The following is a 25,532-nucleotide window of genomic DNA, read 5'->3' as shown; positions in this document are numbered from 1 at the left end:
TGGAGGTGATCTGGTGAAATTCTGTAATCTGATTAAATACAGTTACAAGAGGTCACAACCATGACAGGATTTTTTTTTTAAGGGAGCAAAGGTTTTCAGCTGTGTTAACCCATAAAATGAGCCATTGACTGGTGCAGAATTAAATGATCATAACAATAGAGAGATGGCACTAGAAATATGAAAACCAGTAAGAACAGAGAAATTACTTGCTCTTTCACTCTCTATAGGGCTCTGATTCTGTAACTGACTACGTGACCATGACCAACTGCATGTTGTCAGTTGCATGATTGGGACCTAGAGGACCCAGCACTAGACTGAGACTCAGATCTGTGTTCTGTTCCTGCTCTACTACTGGCCTGCTGGGTGACCTTGGGTAAACGGTGTCACTTTTCTGCCTCAGATGCATCCGATGAAGTGAGCTGTAGCTCACGAAAGCTTCTGCTCAAATAAATTTGTGAGTCTCTAAGGTGCCACAAGTCCTCCTTTTCTTTGTCTGCCTCAGTTTCCCCATTTGTAAAATGGGGATAATGATCCTGACTTCCTTTGTAAAGTGCTTTGAGAAAAGTGCAATAGAAAAGCTAGGTATTATATGCAACCAGTGTATCTGGGGTTGTGTAGAAGAAGAAGAAGAACCAGATATCTACAGGAAGGAACAAAGTTCTAATGATAGCCTTAAGAAGGAGAGAGAGTTGAGGAAAGCACCCATGAGTGAGAGGTCTCGTCGGGCTGGGTATACATAATGTAGAAGCAGAATAATAGTCTTGTACCAAGCAGCTCTGATGTGACTGCCTCTGGAGTATGGCATTCTTGAATAAGGTGGCCAGAACTGATCTCCGATCACATCGGATTAGAACAAAATAAATAAAAGACAGGTGGACGAGACACAAATGTAGCATAAATCTTTCATGACACCTTCTTACTTGAAGTACTCTGTAGTCACCTGAAGCTACAAATGCTCGAAAGGCCTAGCCATGAAGGAGGGAGATGAATAATTTAAGTTAGTACCAGGGTGTATATTGGAAGACTTCAGTAGACTATCGCAAACTTGTTAACAATAGCTACTGGAGGATTCCTCCCAAGGGAAGATGTGAAAGTTCCACTGTTTGGTATCCTTAACACTAGACCAGTGGTTTTCAACCTGTGGATCCCTAGGAATCTGCAGACTATGCCTAAGATTTCCAAAGGGCTCCGCACCTCCATTCGAAATATTTTAGGGACCTGCAAATGAAAAAAGGTTGAAAACCACTGCAGTAGACCAAGCACAGCACTGCCAAATGTGTAGTAGGGGAAGTATCCTGCATTGGCAGAGAGGAGTCTAGAGATCTAATTCTTTTTGTAAACCTCAACTTCCATAGTTATCCTAGGTCTAAACTTACCGAGTAACATGATTTGTATTGATACTAGTTTTACAAAGACCATAGCTCTTTTAAAGAGAATGATCAGGAAAACCTTCTGTCATTGTGACATCTAGAAAATAACACGAGTTCATCTTGCTGAAGCAAACGCAGTGAAGAGAATGAAGGGAACTGTCATCTCTTTTATAAAAATAACCCTTTGGAAACTGAATTCCAGACTGTTTCCTTGCCAAAAATAATTTACTTATGAGAGGGGCTGCTTCTGAGGCCTAACATTGAAATGCTGCCTTTTCTGGGGCGTGGGATAAAATTTCAAGGACTCTAAAAATGTGATTAAAAATAGGCAACGTTTTAAGACCCTAACGGTGGCCTGCTAGACTCCTTTTAGTAAAAGCTGCAAAAATATACCAGGGGAAAATAAAGTGTAAAGCTACCACTGCACAGCTGCAGTTGGCTAGCTTTTGCCGTGGCTCATGAAAAGTGCCTACGCAAGCTTAAGTAACCGATCACCGTAATACGGGGGTGGGGGTCTCTTGCCCGAAAGGTCACTGCACCTCGTTGTCAATACTGAACAATATCAAATACCTCTTTGGAATGTTAATATTTAAAAATGGAGTGGATCCGAGAGAGGTGCATACTTCTCTCCTCCTTAAACCATGGCAGCATCTTCCTTCCAGAACCGCATGCAGTGGGGGTAAGGCTGTCAGAGGTATCATCTGTGCATTAACAAACCACTCCAGCATCCCTTTCTGGCTTATGATGTTGCCAGAATCCCTTGAATGTATCTGCAGGATGAGGATCACACCCCCTTCTGCTCTTCTTGGCAGAAGCCTAGTGATGTTAATGGGGCAATGGGAGTAAAGACTAGTGCGACCGTAACTGCCCTTTTGAATGCTCCAGGCTTGGGTTGTTTAAACCATATTGGTGCCTCCTGTGTTTGGAAGAATGAGACAGTCTCCTAGGATGCCAAAGAAGCAGAACACTCAGCGTAAGGTTTGGATGGTCAGTCAGGATCCACCTCCATGCATTTGTGTGAAATCTGCTTTTCAACCTGTTTTGAGGGGGCTCCGTCAGCCAAAGGCGTCTCTGTTGCCTGCAGTCATGCATGGCTGTGGAGCTGGACAGAGAGTGACTCCAGTTCACTTGGTAGCTCAAGTGTAACTTCTTTTTTCCCCTTGTGTACTTTAACTTCAAAAGCCTTTGGGGTGGGGGGCTGCTCTCGCAACTGATGGTGAGAATAAAACAAAGGGTGGAGGGTGTGATCATTGAGACATGACTTTCTCTGCAATAAATAATCTCCCTCCACCCGTTGTGCAACTTTTTAAATGTGTTTTTTTTCCTAATTGACAAGGTTAGGGGCTTCCATTTTAAAAACTAATGGGGAGCCCCCCTCCATCCACTAGAGTGGGGTTGGAGTTCCGTGGCACTCATAATTTCTACATCAAGTGTAGCTGTTTTCTTGTCCCGGAGTTGTTGACTTTCTTAATAGCCATTGACCTGCTACTGCAAACTAACTCGCACGAAGAGTTTTTATGCACCTATTCTCAACAGGTGTTAATGGAACTATCATAAGTAACAACTACCAGTGTGAGTAAAGTTCTGCAGGATCAGGTCTTAGTTTGTCATTCTACTGGAACTTACTTTTTGATTGTTACGCTTTGGCTTCTGTTCTGCTAAAATCATCCCTGATTGTCATGCTGCTAAACACAAGTAAATCCGCTTGGAAGACTCCTCCTGGGAGACTCCTCCTCCTCCTTGTTTTGTGTCTTTCACTCTCTGGTGTCACTAGGACTGTTTTGTGAATTATGGCGCCGTCTTTTATATTACAAAAGAGCTCCTTCATCTCTGGCATTATTGCACTGGCCCAAGGTTACCATGCTGTGATACCAGATACTGCATCCACTCTCACTCGAACTACAGGAAATAGCTGCAATATCACGGATACTGCTCTGAAGTAGTTGTTGATCACTTAACCTAGAATCTGTGTGATATTTGTGAAAGTCAGTTACTCCTGGAAACCTACATCATTCTGTATTAAAGAGCCATTGAGCCTGAGTTTTTAATGATGACCACGTTGCTGTAGGCATCTTTGGAAAGGCAAAGACAATGCTTCCAAATCATTATGCACATTTCTTTAAAAGAGCTGGTGTTAGGGTAAGCACAGTGTGCTATGAAGTCACCATAGTCAGGTTGCTTAGAGTAAACTTCTGGTGCCTTTACTAATGTCCTAAAACGATTAGTCCTAAAGACTTGATGGTTCACTAGGGATGGCAGGACTCCATGTAATTTAGTGGAGGAGTCCTGCCTCTTTCAGAAACTCTTAAGGGCGTAGTGCACATATTTAACTTCTTTCTATTAAAGCCATCTCCTTTTTCATAACTCAAAATCATACCTGCTAGTCTTATTCTGTTTTAGTGCAAACAAGTGCCTGAACAAGAACTAGTTTTGTGGGTATACTAGACAACACACAAACACAAACACACACACACACAAACCTTCCCAAGAAGAAAATCTATATGTGAAATTCTCTCTCTTGTGTGGCTGTGATCTTGGGCTGAATTTATAAGTATTTTGGGGGGAAAAAGTTTAATATGTAGCTGTAATTTTGTGTGGTGAACATGAAACTAACCTCTTAAAAATCCACCATCAGTCCTGCCCAACTAAACTACCCTGGTGACGTGTGTTCTCCCTCACCTCCACAAGAAGACAAATGCTTTAATATTAATTAAGTAAACATGTCTCTCAAGGAGCACAGAAGTCCCCTTTATGGCTCAAATTGTGATGTGAAATAAAAACTTAAGAGTCTCTCAAACAGCATAAACTTTAAGGTTGCCTGACTAAGCACAAGTCGAGAAATAATGCAGTACCTACAGTTTTAACTCTGCCAGTTGTTTATGCATTGCAGTATAGTCTTAATTATGCAGTCTCGTCCTAACTACTCAAATACACTACGATACCATGCAATTTTGTTTAGCTGCAGATGTAGCATCAACTTTAATGGTCATAATAATGCAGTATATCTGTACTGACTCAGGGCCAGGTCTTGCAAAGTCTTACCCCAAATTATTCTACGCTGTTATGTCTACACTGCAGTAAAAACCCTGCTATGGCAACGAGTCTCGGAGCCCGGGCCACCTGGCTCTGGCTGTGGGGCTGCAAAATGGGTAGTGTAGACGTTTGGGCTCAGGCTGGAGCCTGGGCCCTGAGACTCTCCCGCCTTGTCCGAGCCTGAACGACTACAGTATAACTTTACTGCCCCGTAGCATGAGCCAGAGTCAGCTGACCTGGGCCGGCTGCAGCTGTGTCCCGGGTTATTTAATAGAGTGTAGACATACATTTGAGTTGTATTTACGTCTCTGCTGAAGTCTCTGCAGGACTTGGGCCCTTTGACTTCATATGCTGGAGAGGACAAACCTTAAGGTTGGCTATCGACTAGTGATTATTAAAAATGCCTTATTTCTGTCTGCTCAAGAAACTGGTGTGCCCTCCTTTGAGTATAATTGAGGGAATGAGGCTCTCTGTGTAACTCACTGCTGAATGTAGTTGTCGTATATGTTGTTGTGAAGCGAGGGAGTAGCAGCGCAGCTTCCTAATTAAGGTTGCCTATGATTAGCTGGAAGGAGGGGTAGAATGTCTTAAGCGGTACAGCAAGGGGTTCTCAAACTGCGGTCGCCAAGGCTGGTGTTAGACTTGCTGGGGCCTAGGGCCGAGGCCGAAGCAAAAGACCGAGCCCCATGGCGCCCCAGGGCTTCGGCCCTGGGAAAGGGGCCTAAGGTTACGTGTCTCCTGCCCAGAGCAGAAGCCCTTGGGCTTCAGCTGTGGCCCACAGGGCTGGGGGGGAGGGGTGTTGAGCTTTGGTCCCCCCCCTCCTGGGGCCGTGTAGTAATATTTGTTGTCAGAAGGGGGGGTCATGGTGCAGTGGAGTTTGAGAACTGCTGCTCTACAGACTAATTTATTTGGTAACTCTTGCAGTAAAAGTTTTTTCTTTTCAAACACCTTGGACCTGTCTCTCAAAATAGATGGTTCCCTGCTCCCAAGCCCATCTAGCAAATGTCTGTCTGTGTGCTTCAAAGTCTCCTGGCTGAATCCAAATTAAAATATACGTGGCTTGAGACTAGATGACCCTTGTGGTCCCTTCTAACCCTGTGATCCTATGGGAGACATGGTGGGGCTGGAAACAGTAACGTTTAGCATTGCGGTAACATCAAGATGGAGCTTCCGTGTGTTAGGCGCTGTACAAACGTGGGTCATGTTCTTATGGCCGAAAAGGTTGGGGGGGGCGTGTTTTTAAATAGCAAAATAACTAGTGTGCGTTTATGGTGGGATGTACCAACCCCACACTGGGCCTGGGGGGCTAATGAGAGCCCGGGGGTGCAGTCAGCCTGGCCTTGCGTGGAGCACACGTCAAGCTTGGTCTGAGGAGTTCAAAGCGCTGCCCAGGAAGGAGAGCAGCCCTGTCTCTCTCTCCAGGGAAGAAGCGCGGCCAGGATCAGGGAGCTGAGCTGGGTGAGAGCCTGGCTGGAGGAAGGTACCCAGGCAGCTGGGAAGCAAAGCGGCAGGAAGTGAGCCCGCCCAGGGTTCTGGCTGCTGAGTCAGAGACTGCCCTGGGAGGGGAGGAAACTCGCCAGCAGCAGAACCGGCTGGGTGGCAGACAGAGCTGGGAAACGCTGCTGGGAGCCTGGGAGAGAGAGCAGGGCTGATCTGCTGGAAACCCAGGAAGAGGCTGGAGCAAAGGCCCAAGGCGAGGCAGAAAGTAATCCTGGGAAGGCAGCAACAAATCTGTAGTCCGGCCTCGGCTGCCCATTCAAGGGTCCCTGGACTGTAACCCAGAGAGAGGGAGAGCCTGGCTTCCCTTACAAGCCCTGGCTCACACACTGTGGCAATGAAGACATTGCTGCAGTAAGACGTTCTTGCCCTCAAGAGTTTACAACCAAAATAAACAAGACAAAGCGTGGGAGGGGAAACTGAGGCACGGGGAGGGGAAGTGACTTGCCCAGGGTCACCCAGCAGGTCACTAGCAGAACTGGGGAAGGAGTCCAGAGTCTCAGGACAGTGCCCTATCAACCTGTGTTGGAAGGCAGCGTCATTACTCTTAAACTTGTCACTGACAAATCTAAATCTACCACTGGTGGCTGATAGATGTGGGAAGATGCTTTTAAAAAAAGGACTTTGTGAAACAGATTGGTGACCTACTCTTAAGAACCTCAAGTTCCTAGGCATTATGGGTAAGAGAAGAGACCCTGTTTTCTTCTCAGTCACGAATGTTAGAAATACAGCATTATACTGGTTTTGGAGCATTCATTAGCCAGCAAATGATAGACGCTGATGAAATGGCAGTGTCAATTGTGCGGAAGTTAGATGTGACTTGTAGTGTTTTAATTTCACAACTCTCCCACTAAATAATCTGTACTATGGACCTTGCTGCAACCTAGACTGACATTCCCAGAGGAGAATTCCTCCAGCTGGCACTGTAAGGTCATTGGGTTCCTCCAGCTTCACATGAGATGTTCTGAGAACCAGGCAGAGGAAGCTGGAATATTGGTTTAAAGCTTTCTCCTCTGGGCATCCGTGGCTTTCTGGGAGCTCTGAACACTACTGATTCTGTAGCTCCCCTTCTGCCCCCATATCAGTTAATCCCTCTTTCCAGCCTTGGATCCTCTGCCTTCATATTTTGCACATAGCTTAAAAAAAAAAAAAACCAACCCAACCAAGCATGGGTTTATGGTGGTTCAGGTGTGCTTTCTTAACACACATACTGGAAAAGCAAGGCAAATCATAACTGCTGCACTGCCATTCTAATGCTCTGTCTAACACAGTTGGTTCAACAGTGCTGTGTGCCCTGCGGGGAGACAAAGAACTGAAAATCATGCCACACCGCACATGCAAAGCTGCTTCATTTAATGATAACTTGGAGTAGTAACATTTCAATCAGACCATACACTGGCTTTTGACAAAGATGAGTTGCCACCCAGAGCTCTTCAGTGCAGTCACAGGCTGCGTGTTTGACTAGACGCTACGTAAATGCATTTTTAGGAATGCGCCTTGATAAGAAATTCACCGATGTCAGTTTTACTGATGCCTTAGCACAAGTTGTCACCTCAATGGATGACCTAGTTGCGGTGCTTGGAAAGCTCAGCAGCAAAAGTTGGCCTGAAAATTAATTGTGGTAAAGTCATAACTTGTCCGGTTGTGGAGTTTGAATACGTTGCGGATTCTAGCATCCTAATGGGCAACTGTCACAGAGTCCCTGGGCGATGCTCTGGACCTGCTCCCCATGAAGCCAGTCAGGACTCTGGGGAAGTCTCCTTTCTGTGAGAAGACTGTCTTCAGGACACACAGCTCACCCGGCTTCCACCTTCCTGGGTCTGACCTCGGAGCATTCAGCATCCTCTGCCCCTCCGTGCGCTTCCCCCAGCGAGTCCGCTCAGGCGGGGCTCCTGGGGAAGCCAGAGGGTCCTGCGCCCCAACTTCGCAGTCAGACGTGACTCTCAGCCAGCCAGTAAAACAGAGGTTTATTAGATGACAGGAACATGGTCTAAAACAGAGCTTGCAGGTGCAGAGAACGGGACCCCTCAGCTGGGTCCATTTTGGGGGGCAGTGAGCCAGACAACCACGTCTGCACTTCACTCCATGTCCCAGCCAGCGCCAAACTGAAACTCCCTCCAGCCCCTCCTCCTCTGGGCTTTGTTCCTTTCCTGGGCCAGGAGGTCACCTGATTCCTTTGTTCTCCAACCCTTCAGCTTTCACCTTGCGGGGGGGGGGGAAGGGCCCAGGCCATCAGTTGCCAGGAAACAGGGTGTCGGCCATTCTCTGTGTCCAGACCCCTGCACACACCTGCCCTCTAGGGCTCTGCAATGATCATACACCCTTACCCCACCACCTAGATACTTAAGAACTGCATAGGGGAAACTGAGGCACCCCCACAATGTTCAGAGGAAACATTAAGAACAGTCCCACTTCGTCACAGCGACCACCCAGTCGAGATTGTCAGTGATTTCAGCTACCTCAGCTCGGTTGGGCAGCATCAAGGAATAACTTGAAGCCTATACTTCAGAAGTGTCGGCAGTAATGGGACACCTCCATTAAGAACGTCTCTTGAAAATGATGAGTAGAGAGATGAAGCTGAGGACACTTAATGCTTTGGTGGTCAATATTCTGACCTATGGGACTGAAAAGAAGTTGGACACTGTTCAGATGAAGTGTCTCCAAATGATTGGAAACATCAAATGGTACAAATTGAAGTGAAATGACTAGATCCATTTTCTAACTAAACAGGTCCTGCTCTTTCAGTCATCCAGTGCTTGCCTACCAACTTCCCTGTGAGAATCCTCTTCAGCTTTGACCAACTTAAAACAGGATGGAAAAGAACTTCTCCCTTCCCCCCAAAAGACCTAAAACACAAGGGCTGTACAGTGTCAATAGACAACTGTCCCTCACAGACCTCTGACTTTGTAACGTGCCAGTTTTGGTTCAGGACAGAACATCTTGGAGGTGCATAATGCATTCGATAGCCTCTACAGTAACCAGCCGACAGCATGAGACCTAACCAATCCACTGGATGGGAAAAGACTGCCAAGTTGACTGACTAAATTAAAATTATAGTATTTTTAAAATCATAATGTAAATATCTAGTAACCATATTATCTATGCAACACAGTACTAAACAATAGGGTGGATTCATTTTAAACCAGGAAGGAGGAAACCTTGACTGAAATAAGTGGTTTTAATCTTGTTTTGCCCTTTTATTTTTCTAAAAAGCGTCTCATTCTCATTGGTTTGTTTGACAAATATTTGATCTGTTCACAACCAAATATATCCTTTACATAAATTTGTTGCTATTTTTTATTACATGTGTGATACACTATTTCCATGCACACTTATTTAAGCAGTTTAACACACACACATTTAGATTTTTTTTTTGGTTAGAAATTGGTGAATGGCGCACTTTTCTACTGGATTACTTGGTTTGGGTCAAGCTGTACTTGAATGGGAATTGGAATTCAATTAAAAATGCACCACAACATTTTAAAATTTGTTTTTATTAGTTAAATAAAAACTACCTTTACATGTGCTGGGTACATAAGAAAATGTGTGTATCAAAACATATTTTGCATTTAAAACTGACTTATTAAATACAGGAGATTTTAACTGTGGTTAGTGAATTGATTGGTGGTGTTTTTTTTTTTTTTTGGTGTATGAGCCAGATTTTCTGTGTTGTTTGGGCACCTAAAGATGCAGACAAATGCTTTAGTAGTTGTTTCAGAAGCATATTTAGGTGCCTGAATGCTTTTTGAAAATTCATGTCTTTCAGGGTTTTTAGAATTTTAGTAGATTTCGTTGTGACGTTGCACTCCATAATATTTTATGGAAATATGCTTATGAGTGTGAATATGATGTAACTGGAATATGCTTCATGCAGAAAGTCTCTTGTAAGGTATCATTACAAAGCTTATGATCCACTGAGTGTGTTCATGCCTATTTGTTTGCATGTATTATTTCTATGTCTGGGGTTAGGAGAATAAGATATAAACTTGTATTACTGATGTTAAGTGGAAGCCAATAAGGGTGCTTCAGAATCAGTGACTTGTAAATGGCTCTGTTTACTTGCAAACCTTCCTGAATATGTGCGGGCCAGCCCTGAAAGAATGGAGGCTGGGGTCTCACAGGACATGTGAACATGCCACCTGATACTGGAATCCCTCTTAAACCTGGTGCTTTTCCATTTAGAAGGAGGGGTGGGGACCCAGAGAGACACAAGATTTCCGCCGTGTGCCAAGGCTATAAAAAGGGGTGGAGCAGAACAAAGGGGGTGGCCAGTCATGAGAACACCGCTACTTTCCACCTGAGATGGCTGCTGGAACCAACAAGGACTGTACCAGGGGAAAGGATTGGGCTCAGACTAGGAAGGACTCTAGTCTGTGAAAGACGTTTATTGGAACATCTCTGAGGGTGAGATTTTACCTGTAATCGGTTTCTTAATGTATTAGGCTTAGATTTGCATGTTCTTGCTTTATTTTTCTTGGTGACTTACTTTGTTCTGTCATCACTTGAAACCACTTAAATCCTACTTTTTATTCTTAATAAAATCACTTTTGTTTATTAATGAAACCAGAGTAAGTGATTCATACCTGGAGGAGCAAACAGCTGTGCATATCTTTCCATCAGTGTTATAGAGGGTGGACAATTTATGACTTTACCCTGTATAAGCTTTATGCAGAGTAAAATGGATTTATTTGGGGTTTGGATCCCATTGAGAGCTGGGTCCTGGAGCTAGGTGACCTACTGAGCAGTTTCGGTTAAAGTCTGCAGCTTTGGTAGCGTGGACCTGACCTGGGTCTGTGCTCCAGCAGGCTAGTGTGTCTGGCTCAACAAGGCAGGGTTCTGGAGTCCCAAGCTGGTAGGGAAAACGGGCTCAGAGGTAATTCCAGCACATCGGGTGACAGTCCCAAGGGGGTTTCTGTGGCCGAACCCGTCACACTCATCCTCTTCGAACTGTTCTCCCCGCCACCCCCTTTTATAGACTTGAAGAAACAAGCTTTCCTGCTGCTTAAACTCCCAATCAGTTTCTCAAGTTTAAAGAAAATATTCTCTGCCTATGCTTGCAGAACTGAAACCAAGAGCTTTCCTGCGCAGCAAACTCCAAGTACTGAGCCTTGGGGAAATGTAAATAACAGCATTCGCTCCATTGGAAAGGCTGAAAATAATTACATCCTGCAGGATATGACATTGTGTCATATTTATAAAGCTTGAGTTGATATCAGAAGTTTAAAGGTGTCTTGTCCCTCCATCCCAATTCTTTATAAACTAAAACAGTAGCACGCTTTAGCTCATTAAAACTTGAGGAGTGCTCCTTGGTGCAGCCTTTATAAAATGTATTTAAATGAGTAATAAGCAATAGTAAGTTTAGACCTTAACATAGGTTGTCAATTTCAAATTGAATTTGCGAATAAGCTGTTTTTAAAAAAATATGTAATTTAAAGTAATTTTTTTTTAAAATTCCAATTTAGATAAAATTGGATTTTCATCCACATTGATAAAGAACCATACATCAACAGTAGGCTGGCCATTTGTCCAGTTTGAAGCTGTCTCGTCGTGTTTTTGGACCGGCTTTTCCCTGTCCGGTACTGGATGTCCGGTATCATTATCACAGTGCATGGGGAATGTCACTTTCTGTCCCACTGGCGTGACCTTACATACACTGCGTGGACACAGTCACGCCAGTGGGGGCCGAGCAGCAGGCTCTGAAAAAGGCACTCTCTGTGCGGTGGGACCGCACGTGGACTCTGTGTGTGAAGTTACAGGGGCACGCAGGCAGGAGCGGGCCTATGCCGTTCCCAGACCTACTGGAATGTCCGTTATTCTGGGGAATGTGGCAGTGGCCCCTCTAATCAGCGTAGCCCTGTATACACATTTTGCAACGCTGTATAGTGAATCAAACTGAAAGTAATTCAGGGACTGGAAAATTGTGTCCAGTTCTGTTGTCAGCGCTTCAGAAAGGATCTTGAAAAGAGCTGCTGGAATGACTCGTCGTCTGGAAAACATGACTTTTTAGTGAGACTTCAGAAGCTCAGTTATCTGCAGCAGATCCCAGAGAGTGTTAAGAGGTGACTTGGTTGTGCCTACGAGTACTGGGGGAGGGAGGGGAAAGATTTTTGATAGCAGAGGGCTCTATAACCTACCGCAAAAAGGCGCAGCGAAATCCAGTGGCTCGAAACTGAAGCTAGACATTTCTAACCTGAATTTAAGTTGCAGATTTTTCACGGTGAAGGTAATTAACCGTCGGAACAACTTAGGGTTGTCAGTTTTGGCTGGACATATTTCCTGGAGGTTTCATCACATGACACAATCTTTAAAGCAGTGGTGTCCAAACCTGTCCTGTTGTGACCCCCTCTCCACCTTACCAGTAGTGGAATCTGTCAGCGTGCCCCCCACGCCCCCCGCATTACTGTACAGTTGGTTCAGCAGAGGAGCTCGGGCTGAAGGCAGAGCCGGGGGCAGAACTGGAGATGCGGGAGGAACTGGGACTTAAGGTGGAGCTGGGCTGGGGGCGGGCTGGGCTGTAGCTGGGGGCAGAGCGGGGCTAGGTGACGCTCCCTTCCCAACTCCCCCCTGGGGGCTGGCCTGAGCTCTGCCATGCGCCCTTCCACTCCTTTAAAGATTAATCTTAGAGACTCCAGGCCAATCTTGGAGGGTTGGCAACTCTGCAGTGGTGGATTCTCCGTCGCTTGCAGTCTTTAAATCAAAGCTGGCTATCTTTTTGATCTACGTGCTGTAGGTTAATCGGAAGTATGGGCTGGCTGCAAGAACCACTGGGTGAGGTTAGGTGACCTGTGCTTTGCAGGGAGGTCTGACTAGGTGATCCGAACGGTCCCTTCTGGCTTTAGTTGTGAGTTGCAGTGTGTGTCTTGGCTCTTGCTGTATGCCGAGGGCCTGGCTGAATTGACAGCGAGTGTGGGGTGAGAGTTGTGCTGGCCGTGGGCTCACTGGTGTCATGTGTGACCGTTGCCTTAACATACCATTTATTGTCTTTTAGGGCTTCTATCTCGAGGAAATACACTTGAGCAACCTTGACTCTAAGCTGGCAACGTGTGTGTCTGTGTAATTGCCACTGTGCCCGGGCAACACAATGTAGGGCAGGCTCCACCCCGTGCAGCTGTGAACGGCATGCTCCCCCGCCCCACCCCGCCCCTCCACTAGATCCAGGGTGGAGGGAATCCCCCACAGCCTAGGGGGCATCTGCAGAGGCAAGATTGGCAGCTTTGCGTGAACTGACCCTGGCTTCTGCTTTTGAACGTTTGTAGCCCGATGGATTACAGCGGAGGGAGTCGGCCAGGAGGCAGCCCTGCATGCTGCATAGGCATGGCAGCTCTAACTTGTGTTTTATAACCTCCGTAACTGAAACACGTCCCTGCTGTTGTTTGAATAAACTAGCACAGGGGGGCGGGAGGTGTTGATACGTCCCTTATGAAACAAGCTTGGGGTAGGGAGAAGTGTAATAAAAATCAAGAATACAGGCTGGGGTCTCTGCTTTGCACTGCTAGATTTGGTTAGTTTAGCAGTCAAATGTATGTATTTATCTTCATGCAGTTTCATGCCTGGAGACTGGCTGTACCCACACAGAATAACTGGGACTTGTACTTTTATTTTGTGTCTAACACAGGTCTCCAGCATCAGATTATAATTAAAGGACTGGCTCTAATGTGTATAGTGAGGATTATATGCTGCTGCAGAGAATAATTCTTGTTGTGGGTTATTAATACCCACTTGGCTGTAACAGGGAACATGCGGAGAAGTCTCAACATTGGCTTCTTTTGGAGGTTTTTTTAAGAAATGGCTGGACAAACACCTGTCAGGGATAATCTGGGTATACTTGGTTCTGCCTCAGATCGTGCGTGTATGTTGGAATGGATTAGATGGTGTCCTGGGGACCCTCCAGCCCTACACTTCTATGATACTGTATACCAGTAAGGTAGCATTCCATTGCTAAAAGATAGTGTGAAAAATTTTACCTGATTGCAAATGGTTATTTCCCTTTAGCATCTAAAATGCTGAACGTGTTTCTGGGTTCTCTAGACCTGGCAGGGAAGGAGTACAAGACGACGACTCATGTCCTGGTTTTATCCTACTATGCGCACACTTGGACATTGTGTAATGAATGAGCTTCTTTAAAACCTCTAGATCCATTGGCTGACTTTAGCCTAAGAAATCAACTCATTTAAGCTGTTCTTCACCACATCTTTTCCAGTCTGACCCACACCTAGTTTTGTAGCTTGCTGGGATGTGGATTTTCTTCTGCATTTTGTACAGTGCTTAGAATAATGGGGCCTCTCTCTTTGGTGGCTCTGTAATAAAAACAAGCACACGCGTACCCTCCTCCCCACCTCCACTGCAACAGATCTGGTGCTGGGAAGCTGTATCTTGGCACTAACTCTTGTTTTTGCCTCTTGCAGATAGAGAGAAGTAAGCCAGGATGGATTTGTACGATCCTCAGACGCTGGGTGTTATGGTCTTTGGCGGTTTCATGGTGATTTCAGCTATTGGGATCTTCCTGGTGTCCACCTTCTCCATGAAGGAGACCTCTTATGAGGAAGCCCTGGCTAAGCAACGCAAGGAGCTCGAGAGAACCCAGCAGCACAAAGTGGAGAAGAAAAAGAAAGAGAAACCTGTTGAGAAGAAAGGAAGGGCCAAGAAAAAAGAGGAGAAACCGAATGGGAAAATACCTGAGCAGGAACTGGTTCAGGACGTGACTGACGCTCCCAAGGAAGTAGACCCTGAACCTATTGCGATGTGTGAACCAGTGATCAGTGAGTCTCCTATTCTGGCAGTTTTGGCTCCCGCTCAGGAGAAGGAGAAACCTGCCCCGTCCCCTAAAGACAAGAAGAAGAAGGAAAAGAAGGTGGCCAAGGTTGAGCCAGCTCCCCCACTTGTTACTTCGCCATCAGTCGCTGTCTCAAAATCTTCTCCAGTCTTGGAAGTAGCTGCCAAAGAAGTGCCCATTGTGGCTGTCCCACCGGTCGGCACACTACAAAGTGCTCCCGTAGTTAATTCTGTCGCTGTCAAAAAAGCGGAAGCTCTGGTAACCCAAGAAGAGCCAAAGCACGATGGAGCTGCCAAGAAGAAGGCTGTGGCCAAGAAGAAGAGCGAGCTGAGTAAGTATTTGACTCCTGCAAGTGTCCTTACGGCATGTCACCAGAGCCGCTATGTGGTGGGGACACTGAGCATGGGTATGTTGCGTGAGGCACAGAGGGGGAATGCCCCCTTCCTCCGCTGTGGACTTGCCTCGAAATGGCTGTGTTGCCTCGGGAGGCTGGTTTTGAAGGGCTGGTTACGTGTGTGGCGCTCTTATTAGACTGGGAAAGCCTCAGTGGCTTGGGTTCCTCTCTGTGAAACTCGACCACAGCCTCCATTTCTTGATTCAGTGCCTCTTTTTTTTTTTTTTTTTTAAATACAGCATCTTGTGTTGGTGCTTCTGTGTGCTTGGAGCTGGCTTCTCACTCTGACTTTTTTTTTTTTTCCTGTTTTGTTTGGGCGGGTGAGGTTTTGCAGCCTGCAACGTGCAGGAGGTCAGACTAGATGATCATGATGGTGCCTTCTGGCCTTAAAGTCTTTGAGTCTATTTCCTTGGATCTGAATGCCTGAGTCTGACCGCTTAAGTCATGTAGGTATTTGTAACATGCTCATCACAGGTACCTGAACACCTTGAAAACCTGCACAAATGCAGAACGAGTGGGTTGATGGGGAGACTTGTATTCTCTCTTCTACCTGTCCCAGGAAAGGGGGAGACCCCTGCTTAGACATTGTGCCACCTTGTAAGAAGCAAGCCTGAAGGTAGAGGGCATGTGTGGATTGTTTCTTACTGATCCTTATAAGGGACAGGTGCCTGTTGCATTTTTATCCTGAAGGTGATCAGGCTAGTTGGTTGACAACCTCTGTAATGAAAGCAATCCCACTAAGGCGGACCTGCCCATGCAAAGGCTGAGTACTGCTATACATAGCAAAGAAGGAGCACCTTATCCTTCTGTATCCTGAAAGCAAGCTGGGTTTTGTCTGGGAGGACGAATGTTTTGCATTTGGTTACTGCTCAGAAACTGCTACTGTGCACGGCAGGAACTCCTCCTCTCATTAAATTGTAACTGGAAGGAAGCAAAGCACGAACATGCTTTGGAGAGGCAGGAAGTTAGAACGTCTTTAAATTCTTATTGGCTTACTTCTTTGTCTTCAGATTATTTTGGTGTCCACTGAGCCTACGCTGCGAAGGAATAGGTCAGAGAATTCTGGCTTCTGAGACTCTCTTGACTGCAGTAAATGTTCAGGAAAGGCAGTATTTCTTCTTCATTCCTCAATACTGAAGAGGCTGGTAGCATTGTTTCCTTTTTCTGGTTTGACCAGTAACAAATTGCACAGGCTAAGCAGAATAGAGGATACTGCACGTGCCCAGTGTAACAGTTCTGCTGTTGGAATCTTAACGTTCAGGCTTCCCCACTTCCTCTTAAAACCTGAGAATGACGCTTCATTCTGAAGTGTCTGCTAGTCTTACATGTAAGACTGCTGTAAATCCACTGGGAGGGCGAAAAGCACTTTGTGTTTGAGAGCAGTGTTTTCTGAAAATGTTAACACATATTACAAAGGTGTCTCTCTTCCTTGCACTAGGCACCTTGACACAGGCTAGTTTCACTTTATTCCTGTATAATCCATTCACTTTCCTGGCTTATGGAGGCTTTTTCCTGTCTTGCGGCAACGCGGTAGGGGACAAATTTTTCAGCTGCTCTGCAGAGACGGTTTCCCCAAGGTGGGCTAACGAGCTAACTCCCACAGAAGCCTCTGTTTCTAATGGCTACGTCTGTGCCTTGTGCAAACGGGAACACTGAAGCACTCTCTTTAAATGGAAGCCTGGGATATTGTAGATGGCCGTGGTGACAGCAAGAGTTGTGATTCTTAGTGTCCATGTTGTTCTCCGAGCCCAACAAAGTAGCAGCATGTTGTGTGCTTAAATCTCCTGCATATAAACTACTTGGACGTCTGCGGCTGGGAGGGGCAACCTCGCTCGGCAGAAAGTACGCAGCGGTGAGACAGATGTTGTCACTCAACTATAGCTCAGAACCTTGGCAGATGTCCACTGAGCAAGCTCAAAAGTGACCTTCACCTCCTACCTCCAGTCCTCGAATTCGTCTCCTTCCTGGTCCACTGGGCTGTCTTGCCAAGCATAATTTCTTCAGCTGGCTTTTGCTGCAACCCTATTATGTACAGATGCAGTAAGCCTAGACTACTTTAAAAATGTGTTCCCATTCTCCTCCTCTTCCACTCCCCAAAAATCTTCCTGTGAAACGGATTTTGCCCAAAGCATATTTCCACCCCAAAATGCCAGGTACAGCTGAGGTGGGGAGCAGTTCATCTCCAAAGGCCAATGCTCCTGAAAGCTGTTTCCATGTGAGAAGTGTGTGGTTACTGCAAAGCCAGTGCCTGCTAGGAGGTCCCGTTTTGGAGAACAGAATGGAGCTTGTCTGACCCATAATAAATATGCGACCTGATCCAAAGTCCACTGAAGTTGAGGGGAAGACTCCCACTGACTTGCAAAACTGCTTCCTAAACCTAGCAGCCCTGCAGTTGGTGTGCCATGTAGTGACATCTCGGTATAGAAGGAGCAGCCGTTTCATGGCCGCGCCTCAAAGCTCAGAACAGTGCTCTGGCTACTGTGTTTTTATTTGGCATAAGTAGCTGCACTGAGCTGCCCATATCTGGACTAAGAGGCACTGAGTAACCTTCAATGTGTTCGTTGTGGTTCTACCCCTTTAGGGAAGAGGTAGCAAAAGTGTCATGTGACGGATCAGGACCTCGGCGTTCGGAAGCAGAAAGTGTACCGGCTATTATAATACTATCCCTTTGATCTCTTAGCTGTGGACGAAGACCCAGTGAAACGCTGTCTCCATTAACTCCACGGGAGTCTTGCCACTGACTTGAACTGGGGCCGTGTTTTCACCCCTTGTGTGTAGTGCATTTTTGCCCCTTTCTTCCTTACCCATGAGTTCCAACAGAACCTGAGCATAAGTTAGTATGCATCTAGATCCTTTATCATTAAAACAGAGATGCAACGAAAGGTGCAAACTTAAAATGCAAGGGGTAGGCCTAAAGCTAGCCCTGTCATCCTGGAGGATCAGCAACCTTCCAAGTTTCAAACCAGGATTAGCGTTACTGTGTGCGTTAGTGCCGCTGAATGCCCATGTGGGCGTGAAAAGTTCTTGGCTTCTCAGCGTTAAGTATTTAATGCCTAAACAAAACCACGGTTCATCTGGTATCAAGCTTTTAGTCCACATTCCTCACTTTTGGAGGGCGGTAACGTTTATCTAACTCTGATAGAGGAATGTCTGGCTATTTTGAAACCTCTCTACAGCTCTCCGTAATGTCAGAGCCCCTACTAAAAACAGACAGCTAGCATCAGTTTCTTTGGGTGTGGGGACTACCGGTGACTCTCCATCCTCATTCTCCTCATGCCCCCCCAAAATACAGGATTTTTGGGTGTGCTTGTCCCCTGCCTTAAAACTGAAGATGGAACAAAACCAATATTTTAAGCTCTGGATGCTTGCTAGAAGTAGTAGCAGCTAGTAGGAGGTCCATCTCCTCTCGGTTTGGATCACTTTTCTTCCCCATGCCTTGTTGAAGAAGAATTCTCCACAGTGCCCCAAGACGTGACACAGAAAGCGAAAGAGAGTAGGAAGTGGCCAGAGGCTCGCTGCCTCATTGGCTGTGAAGCAAAGTTGGGAGGATTGAGAACTGTCACTTCTTACACGTCTGTCGGTGTAATGGGAAGACAAAGTATTATGGGCGTTGGATGGCTATTCAGTCCGAGCCAGACGAGTTTCTGATGATTTTTAGTTAAACTCAAAGCTGAGACGGGGAAATGGAAGGAGGATGGCCCAGTGGTGGTGCACTAGCCTAAGACTTGGGTTCAAATCCCTGCTCTGCCATGGGTTTCTTGTGTAACCTTGGGCAAATCACTTAAGCCTGGTCTGCACCTAACACTTAGGTTGCCCTAGCTACATAGCTTAGGGCTGTGAAGAATTTCCTGCCCTGTGTGACGTGCCCACTGGTGCCTTTTCCTTCCTGACCCCTGTGGCCTGCTTGACGCACGGCTCTGCCGAGCACCCACTGGCCTTCACCCAATCGGCTGCTGCTGCATGTCTCCCTGGAGCCTTGCGCTCTCCTGCCCCATCATGCGCCCGTGCTGGCTGGGGCTCTCCTGAGGTGGGTCACCCGCTTATTTCTCCGCTCCTGGTGCGGCTGGGTTCTCCTGAGTGCTGCTCTCTGCCCCGAGGGGTGATCTCTGAAGCAACCCTGCTTCTTGCCAGCACGGCCCTCTTGCCCCAGCTGCGCTGACCTCCGACGGGCGGGCTCACGGGGAAAGAGAGCATGGCCAGGAAGGAGAAGATCAGCTCCTGCCAGTGCTTGGGCAGCTCATGCTTCAGGAGCAAGAGGAGAGGAGCACAGGGAACGGCTGGGCCAGACTGGCCTGGGGAATGCCTGTTCTCTGGCTGCTTCCCATTGTCAACACTTGACCCCTCCTGCTCAAATTCTCCCCTCATTCACTGGTCTCATCTTCTTCCCCCTTCCCCCCCCCCCCAATCCCGATCAGTTTAACCCTGCCCCTGTGGGAGGGTTGCCACCTTTGAAGAACAAAACCAGGGGCATGATCCTGAGTCCCTAAAGCCAGGCAGCTGGTGGTGTGTACTGAGGCCTGCGAGGTGCAGGTCAGCTCACGATGGTCCCTTCTGGCCTTTAAAGTCTGAGATTTCCCAGGACAGTGGCCTCAGAAAAGGGGCGAGCCTGGTGACAGCCCTATCCTGCAGACTGCTCTGTGGCCTGCTTCTCCCCCCACCCCTGCCATTACCTATCTGGGCCCAACCCTACTTTTTCATGGGGGGCGGGGGAAGAAAGCTCCTCCCCCATACACTGATCTGGGCTGGGACTCCCTGGGGTAGGGGGTCTCCTGGACTGGCTGGGGCTGCTTTTGGGGGCCTTGGTGGGTTGCAGAACCTGTTCCCAGATCAACAATCGCTTTCTTGTTCCTCTGGCTCCCAGCCTCGTTGCTGGGCGGAGGGGGAAGGGCGGGGTCCCTGCTTTCTGCTCCCCTGTCTTCTCTTCTCCAGTTCTTGCTGGGCTGCGGGGTCTCCAGAATTTCTTTTTACCCCCCCCCGAAGCTATTGGCATGCAGTCACTAGTTCTGCAGTCCCTCGCCTTTTAAAAGGCTTCTGGGCTGTGACATAATTTTGCTGCGATTTAACACTTGGATCCCGAGCTGTTTGCTGCAATGCTCCTATATAAAGAAACCATCTCAAATTCTTTTCCAGCAAGACTAGTGGTGTTATTCTAATGCTTAGAGAAAACACTGAGTTTGATAAAACTAGATAAACAAAATATCAAGCCAAAAACCCTTTGGTCTGTCTGCTAAAGCTTAAGGTCAGATTCAGCTTTGCTTGCCAGATGTGTTCGATGCTTGTGCTTGCAGAATGGAATGAATGCAGACGAAGTTCAACAAGTACACTCTTTATCTGGATGTGTGTTTGGTGGGGGCACAGTACTGTACCAGCAAACTGAAGCAATAAACAGGGCCTCATGTAGTCCGTGGTGCTTCTTGTGGCATTAACCCTGCTTGAGTCAGCAGTGTGACTTGAACCCAGGACCTAAAACAGAAGGACCAATGCAGTTAATTGGAAGCTGTCTGAGACCCCACTATTTTAATGGGGAACAGCTGCTGTGTGGATGAACAAGAGCCATATTTCCCCTGTTAGTGGTGACATGCACTCCAGCATCTAGTCCTCCCGGTTGTGCTGAACTTGGGAAATGTGAATAGAGTCTAAACCTGTGTGGTGAGGCAAGATATGAACTGCCCCATGTCTTAATGGTTCTGAAATATAAAGTGACAGGCTGAGGTTTGTTTGCACTGGGGAGCTGAGTGGAATAGCTATTCCAGAATAAGAATGTCTGTATGGGGAGGAGTTATATGAAATGGTGCAGGACTTTAGATCTAGATTGCTGCAGAATACAAGAGGCCTTGGCAATAACTGGTTATCTTAATTTGTCTAAACTAGAGTCCAAACCACTTAAAGGTCTATAAACTATGATTTCATCCACACCGTAAACCAGTGGTTCTCAACCTTTCCAGACTACTGTATTCCTTTCAGGAGGCTGATTTGTCTTGCATACCCCACGTTTCACCTAATTTAAAAACTCCTTGCTTACAAAATCAGACATAAAAATACAAAAGTGTCACAGCTCACTATTACTGGAAAAATTTCTGACTGTCTCATTTTTACCATGTAATTATAAAAATAAACAGACTGGAATATAAATACTGTACTTGCATTTCAGAGTGTAGTATATAGAACAGTATAAGCAAGTCATTGTCTGTCTGTATGAAATTTTAGTTTGTTCTGACTTTGGTGCTTTTTCTGTAGCCTGTTGTAAAACTAGGAAACTATCTAGATGAGTTGATGTATCCCCTGGAGGACCGCTGCGTACCCCCCGGTTACACTTACCCCCGGTGGAGAACCACTGCCCTAAACTAACCGTCGATCTCGGTCACAACAGCATTATACAACTTGTTGCAGTTCTACAGAAACTGCCGGCTGGGGAGGTGATGCCATTTCAGAAGATGAATCTTGAGAAATGGCATTTTTTCCACAACTACGTAGTTCTCCTCCACCTATGCTATGTCTGAAGATTCTTGCGCCAATAATTACTGGAGATGATAGCATTTTTGTGAGCTTCCAGCACTCTGGAAATCCAGACTATATCTGCAAATGGCCCACGCGCTGTGGCCTCATCATTCACTGTGTGCAGACTAGCTAAAGATGCTGATTTCCTGAAGGTTTCTAAATGGTTCGGCTGTGTTAGAATCCCAGAGCTGGAGCATGGAACTAAAACTAACCTAGACTGGGTGTGTCTGAAATTCATTCAGCTCTAGTCTCTTAAATGTCACTTTATAAAGTTGTGGTCTGTGAGGTTTTAACTAGGTCTACAGTTCTCTAACTTCATTGCACTGCATCCCTCTTCTGACCACAAAAATGACTCCATGACCTCAGGAGGGGGCACCGAAGCCTGAGCCCGCCCGAGCCCCACCACTCTGGACAAGGCGGGGGGAGCTAAAGCTCAAGCCCTGCCACCCTGGGGTGGGGGGACCAAAGCTGAAGCCCAAAGGCATCAGCCTCAAGAAGGGGGCTGGTAACCTGAGCTGAAGGTTACCCTCAGGCTTTGGCCCCAGCAAATCTAACACCAGCCCTGGCGACCCCATTAAAACAGGGTCCCAACCCACAGTTTGAGAACCCCTGAACTAGGTAAATGTTAGTGTAAATGTGTTAGTAAGAGAGACAACGATGACTTTATTACTCTTTGGGCTAGAAGATAATAGATGCGGTGGCTGACTAGTCTCGTGAACCAGTTTAGCTGGATGTTGAGAACTGCGTGTGCTGTCAGTCTTCCTCGTTACTAATTTTGCAGTACAACTTGAAGTGGATTTTTTTTTTTTTAATTTAAAAAAAAAATCTTTGTTAAACCCATGCAAAAGGCTGCTGCGTGGATCCTGATTTAATTTAAGACAGACTTATTTTGCTTTAGCTTAAGTCCGTTTAGAAACAGTTTCAGCTAGTGTAATGAGAGGCTCTTAAACCAAAACAAGCGTGTCTGCACAGGGACTTGCACCGGTTCAACTAAATCCGTATAAATATGAATGTGAGAACCCCCGGTGTCCAGCTGTGGATAATTCAATGATTTATGTGAGTCTCTCACTTTTCCCTCTCTAGTTCCTACAGATGCTGATGGCCCCCTCTACCTCTCATACAAGACCCTGGTTTCCACCATTAGCAGCATGGTTTTCAGCGAGGGAGAGGCTCAGCAGCTCATTGAGATCCTGACGGATAAAGCAGGCGTTCAGGACACCTGGCATACGGTACTGTAACTCTAGTTACAAAAAGCTCAATCGCTGATTTCCGTATAACGAAGGGAGAACCAACGCTAACCACATGGTGTCGTTCGTCTCTACCTTAATTGTGTGTGCATGTTAAATTCAGATGCATGTAGAACGCCACCAGAAGATGCAGGGGGCCACATCCGCTCCGGTGTAAGGAGTGGAGCTGTGGTGACTTACACACATTGAGGATCTGGCCCCAGCTCTTCAGATATAACGTACTTGTCTTGCCTGAGCGTAAATCAGTTTTGCAGAACTCTCCCTTTCTGTAACATGTCCTTAAAGTCAGAAGAGAGCGTGTTTCTCAGCAGCGGCTATAGTTGGCTGCTCAAAGCACCCATCTGTTCCATAAACGTAATAAGGGAAGCTCTGACTTCCAGGATTCTATAGTGCCAAGGCCTGATTGTTATGCCTTGGGCGTCAGAAGCCTTGTGAGGATTCCTGCATTGGCGCACATATCTCACGGGACTGAGACGACAGGATTTTGTTCCTTGGCATGGTGTGGCACCAAACTGTCCTCGTAGTTAAAACTACTAATCTCTCTAGACCCCGCTTCTCCGGCGAGAGCGAACCCCAACATTGCCTGCAGAGATTAAAGGAAAACTCCATCGGTTTGAGGTCAGCAGGGGGAGAATGCTGAGTGAGGGTAGGCAGTGCAGCTTAGTGGACAGGACACTGGACTGGGATTCAGAAGTCCTGGAGACTGTTCCCAGCTCTACAGGGCAAGTCACTTCCCCTGTCTATGTCCCCATCTTCAAAATGGGGATAATGCTATTGATCTCCTTTGTCAAGTGCCTTGAGATCTACCGGTGCAAAGGGCTACATCAGCGCTAGGTTTTATTAACGCTTGCCTTGGTGCCAGCAATTCTAAAGTCCTTCCGTGGTGCATCCCCTTAAAATCCAGCATGTGCGGAGGGCTGTCTAGGTCTCTTCTTATCTGCTGGTGACTTCAGCAGCGTTCTGCGAGCCAAGGATCTGGCTGTGTAGTTTTGTTGTTGCGTGACTTTTCGGTGTGGCTGTCCAAATGACACGCCTTCTGGAAGGTGGGGACATGCTGTGTAGTCGCACTAGCTTCCAGTCCCATGCCAGGCGCTCAATTTGTTGTCCTCTGCAGTATTAAATGCCCTTCCCCCGTGTGACGAGATTAAGCGAGGGTTGGCTAGAAACCACCTTCTGCATGCTCTCTCCACCCAAGTGTTTGCGTTCTTACTGAGTTTGCTTCCTTGCTGTTGCACTTGGCGGTTTAGGCACAAGTTTCTGCTAATCTTTCCTATCCTGACGGAAGAAGAGATTACGAGGTGGATTGCACAAATAACATGTGGTCTCTTCACAGGCGACTCAGAAGGGGGACCCGGTTACCACTCTGAAACGTCAGTTGGAAGAGAGAGAAAAGCAACTTGCTGCTGAACAAGAGGATTCATCTGCTGCCAGAAACAAACTGAGGGAGCTCACTAAGGTGAGGACTGTGTGGTCTCCTGCATTCCCTGCAGCCTGAACCGCTCACGTTGGCTTCAGCCTGGAAGATGGAGAAAGTGTCTATTTGACATGCTCCCCTGCTGCTAGTGTTTCTCCGTGGGCTCTCAAATCTAGCTGCCTGGCATGTAAAATTCTTCAGAGAGCTCATTTCTGGTGTGACGCTGATTCTATACAAGGCACGTTTACGATCTGAAGTGTGGTAACACCTAGGGATCTCACTGGGCTAAGTGCTGTACAAACAGAGACGAAAAAGACAGTCCCTGTCCAAAAGAGCTCATCATGGAAGTCTGTCACACACTCACAGAGCTGTGGCTATCCAGAAAAACGCCTTCTGCAAAATGCCAACAAACTTTGTTTTCTTTGTTTGGGGGAGAATTCTGCACAGCTCAGTGGATCCGAGGCAGCTTCGTGCATGTTCAGTGTAAAACTACTGAGCACGGCCTTGCTGTCCTTCGCTGGAAGGAGGATGCTTTTTAAATCCAAATGAGTTGAATTCGTGTGGTTACACCGTACTGTTTCTGAACTAGTGTGGAAGCCTCCCTCCAAAATCCAGCCGAGATCTGAAAGTCTAGTGCTGACTTCTAATGCAAATATTTTCTGAGGCTGTGCAGTCAATGGGGACCAGAACAGGTCAAAATCAGTCACCTCTCTTAGGCTCCCAAAATCGCTATGTAATAGCAAGGTGGGTTATTGGCTGTAACTAGGAGAAGGGTGGAAAAAACCAAACTCTTCTATATCCACCCTAATCATGGAGGTTCTTCTCCTCTCCTTGCAAATAGTGAACACGAATATTTCAGTGCAGTGTCTTCACTGGGGCCAGGGATGGGTATCCCTCTGACAACATGCTAGCGCCTCCACCATCTTGCACTCTGGAACCAAACTTCAACTCCTCCTGCTCTAATTAAAGCTGAAAGCCAAGAAGCAAGCCCTTACACCTCCTCTTCAGGCTAAGCCATGGTCTGGACCTGATTTAATAAGTGGTGTGTGTGAGACTCCAGAATCTACATTGAGCAACAATTCTCCCCTCTCTTGTTGTCCTTCATTAGCCAACCACCCTGCAAATATTCTCGAATCCCGTCCTAGCTGGTGTCACAAAATCTGCTTGTGACCCGTGCGAGTTAATGGAGCAGAATAGTGCAATGGGACAGCGAAACAACAAAAGATGAATGGTGCTGCCTTCTGATGTGGCTTTCCCGCTTGGACACGTGTATGTAATAGAAAGGTTATTGATCTGGAGAAACTCT

The 25,532-nt window shown here is 46.7% G+C and overlaps 1 protein-coding gene across 6 annotated transcripts in view; it reads left to right on the top strand.

Moving 5' to 3' along the window:
- Positions 1 to 25,532, top strand: part of RRBP1 (ribosome binding protein 1) — a 55,461-nt gene that overhangs the window by 2,036 nt on the left and 27,893 nt on the right. For all 6 annotated transcript variants that reach the window (XM_048842484.2, XM_048842487.2, XM_048842485.2 and 3 more), the window contains exons 2-4: positions 14,306 to 15,004; positions 22,649 to 22,794; positions 24,146 to 24,268. In XM_048842484.2, the coding sequence (XP_048698441.2) occupies positions 14,326 to 15,004; positions 22,649 to 22,794; positions 24,146 to 24,268 (948 nt within the window). In that variant the 5' untranslated portion in view covers positions 14,306 to 14,325. The remainder of the gene's footprint in view (positions 1 to 14,305; positions 15,005 to 22,648; positions 22,795 to 24,145; positions 24,269 to 25,532) is intronic.

This window comes from Caretta caretta, chromosome 3, assembly GCF_965140235.1.
Source record: "Caretta caretta isolate rCarCar2 chromosome 3, rCarCar1.hap1, whole genome shotgun sequence".
Taxonomy (NCBI): domain Eukaryota; kingdom Metazoa; phylum Chordata; order Testudines; family Cheloniidae; genus Caretta; species Caretta caretta.
This window is presented reverse-complemented; position numbering and strand designations above follow the sequence as displayed.